Source organism: Equus caballus, chromosome 9, assembly GCF_041296265.1.
Source record: "Equus caballus isolate H_3958 breed thoroughbred chromosome 9, TB-T2T, whole genome shotgun sequence".
Lineage (NCBI taxonomy): Eukaryota > Metazoa > Chordata > Mammalia > Perissodactyla > Equidae > Equus > Equus caballus.
Window position 1 is genome coordinate 56,216,832 of NC_091692.1, and position 19,174 is coordinate 56,236,005.

Here is a 19,174-nt window from a genome sequence, read left to right on the forward strand (position 1 = left end):
TCATGTAATAGAAACTGAGTTATCACAGCATGCACATAATGAAATGTGGTATTAATAAGAGAAGATTAATACCTAGGCTGTAAGCTAAAAACTCACATAGATATATTTATTATATATACTCATGTTTCCACAACCAAAATTTAGCTTATATCTCCAATTCATGTAATTAAAATCAAAAGAAGAAGATGATTACTCATTTTACAACATAGATCAAATTCCTCTGTTTTATGTCAGTTGTTAAAGTTATCAACAACTCTACATCAGGGACCATGTCTTACATTTTGTTTATTTCCCACAGAGCCTAAGAAAGAGAAAGCATCAAATAACTACTTGCTACATACAATTAATGGCTAATGTGAAGCTATGAATTTATAAAAAGACACATGGGGCCAGCCCAGTGGCGCAGCGGTTAAGTGCGCAGGTTCCGCTTTGGCGGCCCGGGGTTTGCTGGCTCAGATCCCGGGTGCGGACATGGCACCGCTTGGCAAAAGCCATGCTGTGGAAGGTATCCCACATATAAAATAGAGGAAGATGGTCACAGATGTTAACTCAGGGCCAGGCTTCCTCCGCAAAAAGAGGAGGATTGGCAGTAGCTAGCTCAGGGCTAATCTTCCTCAAAAAAAAAAAAAAAAAAAAAGACACATGTATCAGGCTAAGAAGATCATCAAGTCATGAAAACTGATACTATAAAATAATAAAAATGTACTAACATTAAAAGATATATTTCTGAATATTCAGACTAATTCTTATTTTCAAGGAAAAAGGTTAAAAGTACTTCATCTACTACATTGTGCCACCATAGAATATTTTGGAAAATATAAACCTATTTCCACCAACTTTTAAAAAAAAGGAATGAAGAAAGAAAAATTTAATTTAGTACTTAGATCAAGTAATTACTATTTTCAAGTTTATAATGAAATATGGATTATACAGAAAACCTAGAGTCAGTTACAAGTACAACGTAACCATAAGTGAATAAAATTTTAGGTTTTTTTAATTTACAAAATATTATCTTAAAATTTTGCCTTTAAGAATATATATCGAGGACAATCTTCAGTCAAAAATTCTTTTAAAAAGAAAGTTGACTTACCCATATGCTCTATTGTCAGGCAGGCTGCTATGGGCTCTGACTCCTGGGGGTATGACTCGGACTTCATTGATATAAACCACACATGGAAAACGAACCACATCTATATGAGAACTTTGCTTTTAAAAAAAGGGAGGGAGAATACAACGGATTATAAGAGAATACTACGAAAAACTATATGCCAACAAAATGGATAACCTAGAGGAAATGTGTAAATTCTTAGACTCTTACAACCTCCCAAAGCGGAATCAAGAAGAAATGGAGAATCTGAATAGACCAATAACAAGTGAACAGATTGAAACAGGAATCAAAAGCATCCCAAAGAATAAAAGCCCAGGACCAGATGGCTTCCCTGGGGAATTCTACCAAACTTTCAGAGAGGACTTAATACCTATCCTCCTCAAGCTATTCCAAAAAATTAGGGAAGATGGAATGCTTCCTAACACATTCTATGAGGTCAACATCACTCTGATACCAAAGCCTGACAAGAACACAAAAAAGGAAAACTACAGGCCAATATCGCTGATGAACACAGATGCAAAAATCCTCAAAAAAAATTGGCAACCCAAATACAGCAAAGTATCAAAAAGATCATACATCATGATCAAGTGGGATTTACACCAGGAAGACAGGGATGGTTCAACATCCAAAAATCAATGTGATACACCACATTAACAAAATGAGGAATAAAAACCCCATGATCATCTCAAAAGATGCAGAGAAAGCATCTGACAAGATCCAACAGCCATTTAGGATAAAAACTCTTAACAAAATGGGAACAGAAGGAAATTACCTCAACATAATAAAAAAAGGCGATTTACGACAAACCCCCAGCCAACATCATAGTCAATGGGGAAAAACTGAGCGCCATCCTCCTGGGAACAGGACCAAGATAAGGATGCCCACTATCACCACTCTTATTCAACATAGTACTGGAGGTTTTGGCCAGAGCAATTAGGCAAGAGAAAGGAATAAAAGGAATCCAAATAGGGAGTGAAGATGAGAAACTCTCGCTGTTTGCAGACGACACAATCTCATATATAGAAAACCCTAAAAAATCCATCGGAAAACTATTAGAAATAATTAACAATCACAGTAAAGTAGGCGGGGTACAAGATCAACTTACAAAAATCAGTTGCATTTCTGTACTCTAATAACAAACTTACGGAAAGAGAACTCAAGAATACAATTCCATTTACAATCGCAACAAAAAGAATAAAGTAGCTAAGGAGGTGAAGGACTTACACAATGAAAACTGTAAGACATTACTGAAAGAAACAGATAACGACATAAAGAGATGGAAAGAGATTCCATGCACATGGATTGGAAGAATAAACATAGTTAAAATGTCCATACTACCCAAAGCAATCTACAGATTCAATGCAATCCCAATCAGAAGCCCAATAACATTCTTCACGGAAATAGAACAAAGAATCCTAAAATTCATATGGGGCAACCAAAGACCCCAAATTGTTAAAGCAATCCTGAGAAAAAAGAACAAAGCTGGAGGCATCACAATCCCTGACTTCAAAATGCACTACAAAGCCACAGTGATCAAAACAGCATGCTACTGGTACAAAAACAGGCACACAGATCAATGGAACAGAACTGAAAGCCCAGAAATAAAACTGCACATATATGGACAGCTAATCTTCAACAAAGGTGCCAAGAATGTACAATGGGGAAAAGATAAGTCTCCTCAATAAATGGTGTTGGGAAAACTGGACAGCCACATGCAAAAGAATGAAAGTAGACCATTATCTCACGCCATACACAAAAATAAACTCAAAATGGATCAAAGACTTAAAGATAAGTCCTGAAATCATAAAACTCCTGGAAGATGATATAGGTAGTACACTCGTTGACATCGAACTTAAAAGGATCTTTTCGAATACCATGTCTTCTCAGACAAGAGAAACAAAAGAAAAAATAAACAAGTGGGAATTCATCAGACTAAAGCGCTTCTGCAAGGCAAAGGAAACAAGGATCAAAAGAAAAAGACAACCAACCAATTGGGAGAAAATATTTGCAAATCATATATCTGATAACGGGTTAATCTCCACAATATATAAGGAATTCACACAACTGGACAACAAAAAGACAAACAACCCGATCAAAAGATGGGCAGAAGAGATGAACAGACATTTTTTCAAAGAAAATATACAGATGGCAAATAAACACATGAAAAGATGTTCAATATCACTAATCATCAGGGAAACGCAAATCAAAACTACATTAAGATAACACCTTACACCTGTTAAAATGGCTATAATCACTAAGACCAAAAATAACCCATGTTGGAGAGGGTGTGGAGAGAAAGGAATCCTCATACACTGCTGGTGGGAATGCAAACTGGTGCAGCCACTTTGGAAAACAGTATGGAGATTCCTCAAAAAACTAAAAATAGAACTACCATATGACCCAGCTATCCCACTACTGGATATCTACCCAAACAACTTGAAATCAACAATCCAAAATAATATATTGTATCCCTATGTTCATTAAAGAACTACTCACAATAGCCAAGACATGGAAATAATCCAAGTGCCCATCGACTGAGGATTAGATAAAGAAGATGTGGTGTATATATGTATATATATATATATATATATATACATATATACACACAATGGAATACTACTCAGCCAGAAAAAAAGACAAAATCACCCCATTGGCAACAACATGGATGGACATGAAGGGAATTATGCTTAGTGAAAGAAGCTAAGCTGAGAAAGACAAACACCAGATGATTTCACTCATACGTGGAATATAAACAAGCACATGGACAAAGAAAACAGTTCACTGGTTACCAGAGGATGGGTTGGGGGTGGACACAGGGGCTGAAGGGGAGTACCTATGTGGTGACAGACAAGAAATAATATACAACTGAAATTTCACAATGATGTAAACTATTACGAACTCAAAAAAACAAAGCTTAAATTAAAAAAATAAAAAAAGGGAGAGGGACATAGTGCAATCAAAACACATTTTCTAGTCAAAATTTAGTCACCTTCAATTTGTTTCATTCAAAATGTCACAAATAATCTTAAACTTCACTTCACTAAAACCGTGCCATTATTTACAACGCTTTGTAAAAATGTTTAAAAAAATGTTACTTTTTTAAACAGCTGATGATAAAATATAGCTAGTTATATCTCTCCATTTGTATAATAACATTTTCTACAGCATATTTGCCTCCCTGCTGATGTTTTGCTTAGGTCAATACAGACCTACAGTCCCTTACTGGAAACCTCTGGAGCCATATGTCTTTCAGAATCCTGACTTTTTAGATTTTTGGAAAGGTAATATGATATAAATACTGTATACTAACTTAACACCCCCAGTGGCTTCTGGAGCAGTACCTTGTAATCAAAACATTAATACTTCTGCAACCACATGTAGAAACATGCACACTAAATAAATATTATAATCAGTATTTTGTCAATTCAGATCAGATTGCATGACCAAACGAATTCAGGGCAGATTTTTCTGCCATTTTTTAATTTCTGAATTATAGATAAGGGATTGCAGATCTGTATGTAAATTAGCTTAATTTACTAAACTTACATGCCAACTAATATAAAGAGATCAAGGGAGACCATTTAGGTACTTTAAAAAAGAAAAAATGCACAAACTAGGAGTTCACCACAATAAAAGAAATGGATAGTATAAATTTAGCATACACTTGTTTTCAGGTATCATTTGACATAGGATCAGAAAAACATAGCTCTTGTGATCAATAATTTAAAAAGAAAACTTTCACACTGCTTTTGGGCTATTCTACATCAACTTTTCCTAGCAGTTCAGCCAACCAACACTACCTAGTGGCCAAAGTACATAATGACAAGAATGGTTCGCATTACTTGCATCTAGAAAGACTTGAGGCTTGAGTCTCTTAAAGCTGCAAAGAATATCAAGCACATCAACAGACCAAAACACTGTTCAACTTTGTCTTTCCAAAAATGTGACAGAGGATTACAGAAGAACCTGGGTCCCTGACATTGTGGAGCTGTCATATTAGCTGTAGAATACTTAAAACCAAATTATTGAGAGAGGAAACCCAATTTTATCTAATCCACTGTTATTTCGACTGTTGTGACATCAGCTGAACTTGTATCTTAACTATTATAAACATACTGTAAGTATTCAACAAATTCTACAGTAGATTTACGTGAAAGAAATAAGCACTTTGCCTCAAACTTCAGTGCTGTTTCCTTCCTGTAAGGAACTTCTCTACTTAAAAAGTCTACGATATAGAAATCCCTTTGCTTCCATGGCTATAAATTCTCATTAATGTTTACAAAGGAAGCTTACAACAAAAGTTTATCAATTCTATTCTCCTCCACCATGCTCTGTACTAATTAACAAATGATAGTAGTAGTAGTTAAGGTATAGTTACTGTGGACATGAACTTAAGATTTTACAAACAGGCTTTCAAAATCTATTTTATTTCTAAGCAGAAGAGTTTCCATATTAGTTGCTACCACTTTTACCCAATATTTATTTATTAAATGTCTATAATGTTCCACAGTATGCTAGGTCCTCAAGATACAAAGACAAGAAGACATAATCTCTGCCGTTAAGGAACAATCTATTGTGGTGTACAAATACATAAATTGCTATGATACAGACTCACACAGGAAACTGAAAATTCAGACGGGTACTCACCTAACTCAGATTATGAGCAAACATTTGTGGGGGGAAAAGGGGAGTGTCAAGGAAGGTTTCCCAAAAGAAGTAGCACCTGAGCTAAGCAAGTCTTCAAGGAAAATAAGAATCAGTGGGAAAGAAGGAGGAAGAGCTTTCTAGGCAAAGGGAGAAGCATGCACAAAATGAATACAAACAAGAACTTGGAAGGTTCAAGAAACTGTAAGAATAGCTCATCATAGCTAGAGAGCAAAACGGGGGAGAGAGGTAGGACTGAGTAGCTAAACTCAATCAACAGAATAACAAGAAATAAGATTTGCATCCACTGCCAGAAGTCAAATCCAAATCTGTATCTCCATGTAGGACCTCTCACCTGAGCCCCAGACCACCTATATCCAACTGCCAACTAGACATCTTCACCTGGATGTTCCTCTGGCACCACAAACTCGACAAGTCCAAAACGGAACTCTCTTCTATCAGTGACAGCACCACCATCCACACAATAGCCAAGACACAAACCACTTTCACGGTTGGCTTCTTTCTCATTCTCTCTCACCTACATCATTCATTCACAAAAACATCAAGTCCTATTGATTAAACCTCAAATTGCTCTCATATTTGTGTATTTCCCTCCATTCCTGCTGTCACTCTAGTTCTAGACACTATGCACTGTAATCTAGATTACAGCTATAGAAGCCTAACTGGTTCTGTGCTTCTTTCTTGCCTCCCTCCAACCCATTCTCCTATTGCAGAGTGGTCTTTCTAGAATGTAAATGTATCACTCTCCTGCTCTTTACCGTCCTCAGGCCAAATTCCTTGGTCCTACAAATAAGAATGGCCTCTATCACTCCAAATTTATAGCCCCAAAATACCACATTCTTTCTCATCTTCATGCCCTTACTCATGCTATTATCTCTGCTTAGAACCCTCCCACACTCCTCTGTCCCAATTCCTTTCAGATGTCAACTTTCTCTTGCAAGTTGAGCCAGACCAAGTCTAGATAGGTGCCTCTCCTTTGTGTATCCAAAACATCTTATCAAACTAAATTATAATTACTTCTTTTATCTCTCCCATTAGAGAGGTGTTTCAAGAAGACAAGAACCAAGTTTCAGTTTACTGTTACATTCATAGTGCCTGGCATATTCATTTAATGAATGTAAGACTTTTAATAGGTACTTAATAAGAGTTGACTGAATTGTGTTTTCAGAGTTTAAAAAAATATCACAATGACGTAGGGGCTTAAAATGTCTAGAGGAATACACAAACCTAGGAAGACGGGCTGACAATGGGAAATCATGGAAGGTTTATGATTAGGGCGCTAACAAGAATGTGAAAAACAGACTGGTCAGATTCCAGAACTCTGAGCCACATTTATCTTCAGAGGGAGTCCTTGTGTGTTTAAACGTCACAGTACAGCTGTCTCCCCGATCCTTACTCTTCTATCCCTGCAACTATCTTCTCTTCTCTTTTTACCCTCTCCTAAGGGTAAACTAAGGCTATCTCATCTACTCCTACCACTTCTATTAACACTTCTATTCAGATGAGTTCCGAATTAGTTTCTTAAAAAAACCTCTAAAATGAAATAGGACTTTCTAGCATTAATCACTCTCTTAAGACTGTATTTTAGCCCAGCAATTCCACTATTGAAAGTAATAAAGAAACAATTAAAGATGTATAAAATAATATAACTTCAAGAATATCACATCACAGTGGGCTGACCCCATGGCCAACTGGTTAAGTTTGCGTGCTCCAGTTCAGGAGACCAGGGTTCTGCCAGTTCATATCCTGCAAATGGACACAGCACCACCCATCAAGCCATGCTGAGGTGGCATCCCACACTGCACAACGAGAAGCACCTACAACCAGAATATACAACCATGTACTGGGGGTCTTTGGGGAGAAGAAGAAGAAAAAAAGGATCAGCCTTAAAAAAAAAAGGGAATATCACATCACAATATAAAGACAGGAGCCTAAATGTATGAGAACTTAAAATATAATAAGATTACCACTTAAAGAAATATTATGCGGCCAATAAAAACGATATTATGCAGAATATCTAGGGAAGGAAACAAGATGGCTTGGCGATAGAGATGAGAGACCTACTTTTTACTGTATACCCTTTTGTACCTTTTGAATTTGTACCTCATAGATGCATTACCTAGCCAAAAAAAGAGACGATGTTTACAAATGAAGCTTACAAGTGTTATACAGGTGTATTCTTTTTTTTTTTTTTTTGTGGAAGATTAGCCCTCAGCTAACTACTGCCAATCCTCCTCATTTTGCTGAGGAAGACTGGCCATGAGCTAACAGCCATGCCCATCTTCCTCTACTTTATACATAGGACACCTGCCATAGCATGGCTTTTGCCAAGCAGTGCCATGTCCGGACCCAGGATCCAAACCAGTGAACCTTGGGCTGCCGAGAAGCGGAACATGTGAACTTAACCACTGTGCCACCAGGCCAGCCCCTATACAGGTGTATTCTCGAAGATGCACAACACATTGCTAGACAAGAAAAGAAGTCACAAATCAGAAACAAAAATGATCTCAGCTTTTTAACCACAAACTCACAACACAACTTGGAAAAAGATACAACAAAAATAACTTAGAAGAGGAAGAGGAAACAGATGGAATTAGTACAGTCTAAGTATATAAGAGGCTATCAGAAAATGACCTATCTCAACTATGAGATTTTTTATATGAACCTAAGGATAACCACTAAGCAAATAATTACAAGAGAGACATTTACAATAAACAAGGAGAAAAATAAGAATACCAACAGAGTAAACTATATAATCAAATTGGTAGTCCAAAATACATGGGACAAGAAACAAAGGAAATGCAGGAGAACCAGGAAACATGGAATAAGATGGCAGTATTAAGCCCTCATATATCAATAATCACTCTAAATGTAAATGGATGGAATTCTCCACTCAAAACACAGAGCGGCAGGATGGGTAAAAGAACAAGACCCTAAAATATGCTGCCCCAGGAAAACATCTCTACTCCAGAGACAAACAAAGGCTCAGAGTGAAGGGATGGAAGACAATACTCCAAGCTAATGGCAAACAAAAGAAAGCAGGTGTTGCCATACTTATACCAGACAAAGTAGACTTCAAGATAAAACTTGTAAGGAGAGACACAGAGGGGCAGTATATAGTGATGAAAGGGACTCCGTACCAGGAAGACACAACACTTATAAACATGTATGCACACAACACAGGAGCACCAAAGTACATAAGGCAACTATTAACAAACCCAAAAGAAGATTATCAATGACAACATAGTAATAGTAGGGGACTCAACACCCTGCTTACATCAATGGATAGATCACCCAGGCAAAAAGTCAACAAGGAGATAGTGGACTTAAATGAAAAACTAGACCAGATGAACTTAATAGACATATAGAGAGAACTCCATCCAAAAACAGCAGAATATATATTCTTCTCAAGTGCACACAGAACACTCTCAAGGACAGACCATATACTGGGAAACAAGGCAAACCTCAATAAACTTAAGAAGATTGAAATCATATCTACCATCTTTTCCAAGCATAATGCCATGGAACTAGAAATCAACTACAAGAAAAAAACTGGAAAAGGAACAAAAACGTGCAGACTAAACAACATGCCACTGAACAACCAATGGGTCGTCGAAGAAATAAAGGGAGAAATCAAAAAATAGGTGGAGACAAATGAGAATGAAAATGCACCATACCAACTCTTAAGCAATGCAGCATAAGTAGTCCTAAGAGGGAAATTTATAGCAATACAAGCCCACACTAACAAGAAAAAGCTCAAATAAACAATCTCAAATTACACCTAACTGAATTAGAAAAAGAAGAACAAAGCCCAAACTCAGCAGAAGGAGGGAAATAATAAAAATCAGAGCAGAAATAAATGAAATTGAAACAAAAAGGACTGTAAAAAGGATCAATGAAACAAGAAGCTGGTTCTTTGAGAGGATAAATAAAACTGGCAAACCCTTAGCCAGACTCACTAAGAAAAAAAGAGAGAAGGCTCAAATAAATAAAACTGGAAATGAAAGAGGAGAAATTACAACAAATACCACAGAAATACAAAAGATTATACGAGAATACTATGGAAAACTATATGCCAACAAACTGGACAATCTAGAAGAAATGGATAATTTCTCAGACTCTTACAACCTCCCAAAATTGAATCAAGAAGAAATAGAGAATCTGAATAGACGAATCACAAGTAAAGAGATTGAAACACTAACCAAAAACCTCCCCAAAAATAAAAGTCCAGGAACAGATGGCTTCTTGGGAGAATTCTACCAAACGTTCAAAGACAATTTATTACCTGTTCTTCTCAAACTATTCCAAAAAATTGAGGAAGAGGGAAATATTCCTAACACATTCTATGAGGCCAAAATCACCCTGATCCCAAAACCAGACAATGCAATAAGGAAAATTACAGGCCAATATCGCTGATGGACATGGATGCAAAAATCCTCAACAAAATACTGGAAACCAAATATAGCAATACATTAAAAAGATCATACACCATGATGAAGTGGGATTCATACCAAGAACATAGGGATGGTTCAACATCCACAAATCAGTCAATGTGATACACCATATTAACAAAAAGAGGGACAAAAACCACATGATCATCTCCATAGATGCAGAGAAAGCATCTGACAAGATCCAACATCCATTCATGATAAAAACTCTCAATAAAATGGGTATAGAAGGAAAATACCTCAATATAATAAAGGCCATACATGACAAACCCACTGCCAACATCATACTCAATGGGGAAAAACTGAAAGTCATCCCACTGAGAACAGGGACAATGGTGCCCACTATTACCTCGCTTATTCAACATAGTCCTAGAGGTTTTGGCCAGAGCAATTAGGCAGGAAAAAGAAATAAAAGGAATCCAAATAGGTACTGAAGAAGGGAAACTCTCACTCTGTGCAGACGACATGATTTTCCATATAGAAAACCCTAAAGAATCCATCAGAAAATGATTAGAAATAATCGACAACTACAGCAACATTGAAGGATACAAAGTCAACATACAAAAATCAGTGGCATTTCCATATTTTAATAACAAACTAACAGAACAAGAACTCAACAATACAACCCCATTTACAACTGCAACGAAAAGAATAAAATATCTAGGAATAAATTTAACCAAGGAAGTGAAAGACCTATACAAGGAAAACTACATGACATTACTGAAAGAAATTGATAATGACATAAAGAAATGGAAAGATATTCCATGTACATGGAATGGAAAATTAAACATAGTTAAAATGGGCATACTACCTAAAGCAATCTACAGATTCAATGCAATCCCAATCAGAATCCCAATGACATTATTCACAGAAATAGAACAAAGAATCTTAAAATTCATACGGGGCAACAAAAGACCCAGAATAACCCAAGTAATCCTGAGAAACAAGAACAAAGCTCACCAGCAATCCCTGACTTCCTAACATATTATAAAGCAATAGTAATCAAAACATCACGGTACTGGTACAAAAACAGGCACACAGATCAATGGACGAGAACTGAAAACCCAGAAATAAAACCACACATATACTGACAACTAATCTTCAACAAAGGAGCCAAGAACATAAAACAGAGAAAGGAAAGCCTCTTCAATAAATGGTGCTGGGAAAACTGGACAGCCACATGCAAAAGAATGAAAGTAGATTATTGTCCTTCTTCATATACAAAAATAGACTCAAAATTGGTCAAAGACTTGAAGGTAAGACCGGAAACCATAAAACTTCTGGAAGAAAATATAGGCAGTACACTCTTTGGCATCAGGCTTAAAAGGATCTTTACAAATATGATGTACACTCAGACAAGGGAAACAAAAGAAAAAATAAACAAGTGGGACTTCATCAGACTACAGAGCTTCTGGAAGGCAAAGGAAACCAAGATCAAAATGAAAAAACAATCCACCAATTGGGAGAAAATATGTGCAAATCATATATCTGATAAGGGGTTAATCTCCATAAAATATAAAGAGCTCACATAACTGAACTACAAAAAAATAAACAACCAAATCAAAAAGTGGGCAGAGGAGATGAACAGACATTTTCCCAAAGAAGATATACAGATGGCCAATAGGTACATGAAAAGATGCTCAACATCACTAATCATCAGGGAGACATAAATCAAAACTAGACTTACATATCATCTTATGCCCGTTAAAATGTCTATAATCACCAAGACAAAAAGTAATAAATGTTGGAGAAGTTGTGGAGAAAAGGGAACCCTCATCCACTGCTGGTAGGAATGCAACTGGTGGAGCTACTTTGGAAAACAGAATGGAGATTTCTCAAAAAACTTAAAAGAGAATTATCATATGACCCAGCTATCCCACTACTGGGTATTTATCCAAAGACCTTGAAATCAACAATACAAAGAGACTTATGCACCCCTATGTTCATTGCAGCATTATTCATAATAGCCAAGACATGGAAGCAACCTAAGTGCTCAATGACTAATGACTGGATAAAGATGTGGTATATATATATACAATGGAATACTACTCAGCCATAAACAAGACATAAGTGTTCCATTTGCAACCACATGGATGGTCTTTGAGGGCATCATGTTAAGCAAAATAAGCCAGACAGAGAAAGACAAACACTGTGTGATTTCACTCATATGTGGGAAAAAAACAGACTTACAGACAAAGAGAACAATTTAGTGGTTACCAGGGGGAAGATGGGGGAGAGTGGCACAAGGGGTGCAGGGGCACATTTATATGGTATTTGACAAATATTAATGTACAACTGCAATTTCACAGTGTTATAAACTATTTAGACCACAATAAAAAAATTTCTTTTAAAAAGAAACCACAAAACAGTATTACAGTATTGGTCCAGTAATGTGAGTGGTGGGTGAATATATTTAAGCATACATATATATATATATATACACACACACACACACATATATATATATGTGCGTGTGTGTGTGTGTGTGTGTGTGTTTACTAGAGGATTTGGGAAAAAATTAAAGAAAGCTGTCGATAGCTGGGACTAAGAAAGGTGAGACTATGAAAGCCTTTGCTTTTCTGTATTTTCTAATTTTTCTATAACGAAATTGAAATTTACTAAAATAACATAGTTACTTTATTTTTTAAAAAGAGGCATACAAACCACAAACACAATTTGTAATTCATTTAGCACCGCTCAAATCCCTTTAAGTAGTCCCCTTGTAAAAACAGAAGAAATGTCTGTCTTCCCCACCAGATTACAAATTCCTCTGAAAGCAAGGGCAATGGGTTTTGTTTTTTCTGTTTTATTTATATTGCCCCTCCTAGAGCTGTCCCACACCATATATGGTATTTTCCATCCACGGTTGGTTGGTTGAATCCACAGATGTGGAACCTGTGGATACTGAGGGTCGACTACAGAGACTTGAGTATCCTGGGATTTTGGTATCCTCAGGAGTCCTGCAACCAATCCCCCACGGATACCGAAGGCTGACTGTACTCCTTCTCCCTCACACCATCAGTTGCTATCCTGTCAATTCTATATCCAAAATTTATCTTGTACCTATCCTCTCCTACTTAGTCCCACAGGGACACAGCATGGCATGAACTTAGAGCCAGAAAATGTGTGAAACGTGTGTTGATGTGTCTTAATCCAGCTATGCCACTTTAGGAAAGTCATCTAACCTCTCATGCTCAGTTTTCTTATCTATAAAATGGGAATAACTATCTTTCAAAATTGATGGAAGGATTAGAGATAATGTATTTACATTACCAAAGCACTGTCTTGCACAAAATAAGCATTCAATAAATGCTAACAATGTTTACTGCCCATGTGCTAACTCAAGCTTTCATTATGTCTCATCTTTTCTCCTTGATTTGCCACCTAATGTTTCCGAACCATTTTAGGTGTTACTGTTCAATTAATCCACCTAATGTATTGTACTAATCATATAATTTGCTTGCTGAAAAACCTACCCATTTCCTATAAAATAAAGTCCATATTCCTTTACTTAGCATTCAAGGAACTCCATGATCTTGCTTCAAACTGCCCTTCAGGTGCCACTTCACACTGCTCCTTTTGGCATAGCCTACAGAGGACTGCTACTCCAGAAGAATGCCCTCCTTTCCTATCTACGACTGTGGGACATATCCTATTCCAGCAAAGACCAAGCTCATATGCCAACTGCCTTGATAAAGTCTTCTCTGATACTCTCAAATGAAGAGTGGTCTCTCCCTCCTCTGAAATCACATAGTCTTGACTTGTACCACCAAAGGGAGCTAAATAAAGATTGACTGAAGTCGTATTAAGTCAGGCACTGATGGGCATTTTGGAAACAAAGGCGACAAACCCCAAGGAATTCCCGCTCTCTTTCTTTATGTACTCATCACACTCTAACTTGAATTATAATTTTGTGGACCTAATCTACAACATTTAGTTATAAATTTCATGAGAACAAACATCTCAATATTCCATATTTGCCACAAACCTCTACACCTCTTTCGAGACAGTTTAAATAGGATCTCTACTAAGCCTTCCCCAGTCACTGCCAGAAGAAGATTTTTACTACTAGTTCTATCCTCTGGATGTCCTCAATGTTTGTCTAAGAATAAGGGAAGAAATACTAAATTCTTGAAGACATAAGTGAATGAATGCCAATTTTTCTAAACTAGAAATATGCTTTTTTATTTCATTTTTAACTGTCCTTTATTTCTGTACAAATGATAGATTTGCTCTTATCCAACTACGGCCTCCACTGTGAGTTTCCTAAAGCCTAGCTGGAATTACAGTCAGAGAAGTATGGTCATTGAACAAACAGAGCTAACTGACCCACGTGAAATGAGAGACCACAAATTAATTCACCTTTAGTAAGATATGCTAAAGTTTCCAAACTTTCCATTTTTACAGACCTACAAACCATTCGTTAAAATAATTATAAGACCAAGGTTTTCAACTTTTTATTTTGCCAAGTAAAGCATTAAGATACAACCACTACTCACTACCATCACTATCGCAGAAGAAAGAATAGTACTCTAGACTGATTAAGCTTACATTTAAAGAGAAATGTGAGTTCTGGGGGTTTTTTAATTTCTCTGTGGACTTCGTTAATGTTCATCTGTGGTCAGCTTTCGAGAACCTTTAGTTAACTAGCTATATTCAGTAGACACATCGCAGAGCCAGTCGTAAGTTCAGGGGCGCTCCCAACACCCCACCCTCGCCCCTCAAAACGACAATACAATTGTGCTTCACAGCTTGACTACAATCCTCTCAATTCTCCCCTCTTCCCAACAAGTATTCTGCACGCAAAGGACGTTCCGTGTAAGCATTTCATGCTGTTAACGTGTGAAATCTTTCCAAGAGAGTAGTATTAAAGTTTCACGACAAACTGAAGAACGCCGCAAGCCTAAACCGAATGAGTGTCACATCTGGGCCACAGAACTCCCATTAGAAAAGGGACCTAGGAGAAGGGACTTAAGAACATGAAGCCTCCGCGACCTGCTCGGCCACCTGCACCACTGTCAAACACAAGCTGTCCAAGACCCCTCCCAAACACCACCTGAGGTCAACCTGAGAACCATGATCCTTTTCAAGGCCCAAAGCTAACAGGAACAAACGAAAAAGAGCAAAGCAAGCAGAGCAGCCAAGTCGACCAAACACCGGGAGCCTAACACCCAGCAGGGCAGTGAGGAGCCACCCCTGCCCTCCCTCAGCCCCGCTGCCCACACCCAAGCTGGGGGAGGGGGGTGTGTAAGGGAGGAATCAAAGTGCCAATAGACAGGAGAAAAGGTCGAGGCACGCCTAACGATTTTTTGTAAAGGTCCCCAAAGTCCAGAGGCAGGGTCAGAACCAAGTCGCGAAGCCTTACCTCAGCGCTCGGGTGTTTAAAAGTATCTAAAAATAGCAGCTCCATGGCCGAGTCCACCGCCATGTTTGCCGCGGGCGGAGGACAGGGGGAGGACTTCCGGAGCAGCCCTCAAACCCCGGCGACAGCGGCTCAGGAGAGGGAGAGACGGCCGTACTTCCGGTTGGCAGAGCGCTAGCACCGTAAGCCTCGGCCTATCCTGACGCGTCGTGCTGCCCAATGTCGCCGGCCCCGCCTTCTCCAGCGCGGCGGAGGGCGCCCTCGGAGCGCCGAGAGTGGCGAAGGAAGCAGAGGAGGGGACTACGGAGTCTCCAGTGGTCCAAACCCTGTCGTTCTACCGCGTTATAGAGCCACGACGGCCTCAGGGTGGCAAAGTGCGGAGCAGGTTTTGGAGAAGGTGGAGTAGGGGTGGGGAGCGCTGCCAGCTCGATACCCGGCCCAGTGAACCCGCCGGCAAGCAACGTTTCGAGGGCTGGCGGGAAAGATGTAATGAGCGAGATTGAAAAATAAGATTTTTTATAAAAAAAATAAGAGAAGAAACTGTTGTCTCAAAACGAATAGATTTTTTTTGTTTCTCATCTGCAAAATATGAATTGTGCGTAATAAAACCTAACCCACAGCCTTTGTGAGGATTTATTGAAATAAAATTCAAGAAATTGTATAACGTGAAATGCCATGAACAATAAAAATGTAGAGTGAAAACTCTCTCTCTGTCTCCCTGTTGATAAGCATTGGAGCAATTGGAACTATTTGGTAGTCTTAATTGGCACAAGTGCTTGGGAGAGCAATTAGGAATTATCTAGTAAAATTATATATGCCTACCCCCTTTCTAGGAAAATTCTTGTACACGTGCCCAGAGAAATACCTACAGCTAGAGTAATGTTCATGGCAATGCTTTATAGTTGCAAAAAAGCTGTAAACTTGTCATTAACAAGAAGTAATAAGTTGGGGCCGGCTCCGTGGCCGAATGGTTAAGTTCTCGGGCTCCACTCCGGTAGCCCAGGGTTTCACCCATTCACATCCTGGGCGCGACACGGCACCGCTCATCAAGCCATGCTGAGGCCGTATCCCACATGCCACAATTAGAAGGACCCACGACTAAAAATATGCAACTGTGTCGGGGGAGGGGGATGGCTTTGGGGAGAAAAAGGAGAAATGAAATCTTAAAAAAAAATAAGTAAACTGTGGTATATTTATGCAATGTAACGGTAGATAGCAGGTAGAAAGAATGAACTAGTGCTGTATCTACTAATGTGGATCACCTATAAAACGGTTAAGCAAACAGGTTGAAGAATATCTATTGTAAAATAGCATTTAGATAGTTCAAGACATGTAAAATATAACTTTTAGGGGCATGTATGTTATAAAATTATAAAGAAATGCATTGGAGTGAAAAACACTAAAGCTTAAATACGGTGGTGAACCAGAGGGAGATGCAATGCAGAAGTGTCAGGGGCTTCCAATGCTTTGGTAACGTCTTATTCTTTAGGTTGGTGGTGGTTTCACAGGTGTGCCTTACGTTATTGCTTGTACCTTTCGGTATGTCTGAAATATTTAATAATAAATTAATTTTTAAATTTTTAAAGTAAATCTCCCATTCACCCCCTTCCTTAGCCCTCCAGTTTCCCCTATTAGCTAAATTTTTCTATTTTCTGATTTTTCAGTTTCTGCTTTTGAATTTACTAATTCCTTCTTTCTGCTTTCTTTAGGCTCATATGCTGTTGTTTTCCAAATTTCTATAGCGATGCTTAAGTTATTTATATTCATATTTCTTATTATTATATATATTTATGTCTACCAATTTTTCCCTAAGTTCTGCTTTAACTGTAACTAATATACAATATAGTGTTTTTATTATTGGTGTTTTTTTTTTTTCCTTAAAGATTGGCCCCTGAGCTAACATCTGTTGCCAATCTTCTTTGTTTTTTTTCCTTCTTCTCCCCAAAGCCCCCCAGTACATAGTTGTATATTCTGGCTGTAAGTGCCTCTGGTTGTATATTATTGGTGTTTTTTATGCAGTCTGATTTTCTTAGTTTTGATTTTCTTTGTGACCTAAGAGTAGTGTGAGGTAGCCTTTTTTTTTTTTAATGATAAACTATTTTTTAGAGCAGTTTTAATTTTATGGGAAATTGAGCAAATAGTACAGGGAGTTCCCATAGAACCCCTTTTTCCACTGTTCAGGGGTTCTCCTATTATGAATATTTTGCATTAAAGTGGTACGTTTGTTACAATTGATAAATCAGTAGTGATACACTGTTATTAACTAAAGCCTTAGTTTACATTGTTTCACTCTTTGTGTTGTACATATATACTATATGTATCTTTGAATTGATAGACTATCTCTGAAAGAATTGTGAAGGAACTGGTAATAGTGGTTGCCTCCGGGGAGGGAAGCATGATGGCTAAGGTACAGAAGTAAAGAGAATCTATTTCCATGTACATATATTACTGTACCTATTAAAAAATAAAATTTTCAAAGATGAATAAGAATTGAGTAGAGAAAAAGATTGAGGAGTAGAGAAAACTTGTGTAAACAACTCTTTCAAGAACTTTTGTTGCCTAGAACAAAGAAATGAAGTGGTTGTTAAATGGGGGGATGTGGAGTCAACAAAGAGCGTTTTTAAAATGGGTGATCACAGAGCATGGAGACTGATGGGAATGAAGTAATGGAGAGAGAAACACTGATGATGAAGAGAGAGAGGGGATATCTCCAGCAGCAAAGTATTGAGTAGGTCAGAGGGGTGGTACTTGGTGGCCAGGTAGAAAGTGACCTTGCTAGGAAAAACACCTGCTCCGTGGTAACCAGGCATGAGGAGTCCATGGGTACACATGCAGATGGGTGTAATGATTTAGTAATGTGGAAATGAGGGAATTCCTTTTTACAGTTTTTATTCTCAATGAGATCTTCAGCTATGATTGAGAGGGGAGAAAGGAGTCCCAAGAAGAGAGAAAGTATGAACTAGACTCATGGGAGAGCCTCAAATCCTTGGTTGGCTATCTATCACCTCTCTTTGTACGTAGGGCTTCAAATTCACTTCTTGCTCACTCTTTCACCTTGTCCCTATCACACCCTATTTCACCACGCCCTATCCCTCCCTTAAGAGATATTTCACATCTCTCTGCCCTTGCTTACATGGTTTCCTCTGCTTTGAGTATGACCCCCTAGATAAGGCTTTCAAAAATCTACACACAGTTACAATAGCATGCAAAAGAATAAAATACCTTAGTAATAAATTTAACCATGGAGGTAAAAGGCTTATACACTGAAAACTACAAAATGTTGCTGAAAAAATTAAAGACAAATAAATGGGAAAACATTCCACGTTCATGTATTGGAGGACTTAATATTGTTAAGATGACAATATTACCCAAAACAATGTACAAATCCAATGCAATCCCTATCAAAATTCTAACAGTCCTTCTTTTTTTTTCCAGAAATGGAAAATCTGATCCTCAAATTCATATGGAATTGCAAGGGGCCCCAAATAGCCAAAACTATCTTGAAAAACAAGAACAAGTTTAGAGGACACATACTTCCTTCTTTCAAAACTTACTACAAAACTACAGTAATCAAAACTGTGGTAATGGTAT

General features: G+C 37.8%; 1 protein-coding gene across 4 annotated transcripts in view; it reads right to left on the reverse strand.

Moving 5' to 3' along the window:
* VIRMA (vir like m6A methyltransferase associated) overlaps positions 1-15,919 on the reverse strand; it is a 67,134-nt gene extending 51,215 nt beyond the window's left edge. For 2 of the 4 annotated variants that reach the window (XM_070222329.1, XM_070222328.1), the window contains exons 1-2: positions 15,587-15,816; positions 1,091-1,206 (exon numbers count right to left, since the gene is read on the reverse strand). Coding sequence is in view for 2 of the 4 variants with exons in the window: in XM_001489304.6 (XP_001489354.1) it covers positions 1,091-1,206; positions 15,587-15,649 (179 nt within the window). In the remaining 2 variants the exon portion in view is untranslated. Of the gene's footprint in view, positions 1-1,090; positions 1,207-15,586 lie in introns of all 4 variants that reach the window. The other 2 variants (XM_001489304.6, XM_014728200.3) reach the window with 2 other exon arrangements.
* Between the last annotated feature and the right edge of the window lie 3,255 nt (positions 15,920-19,174).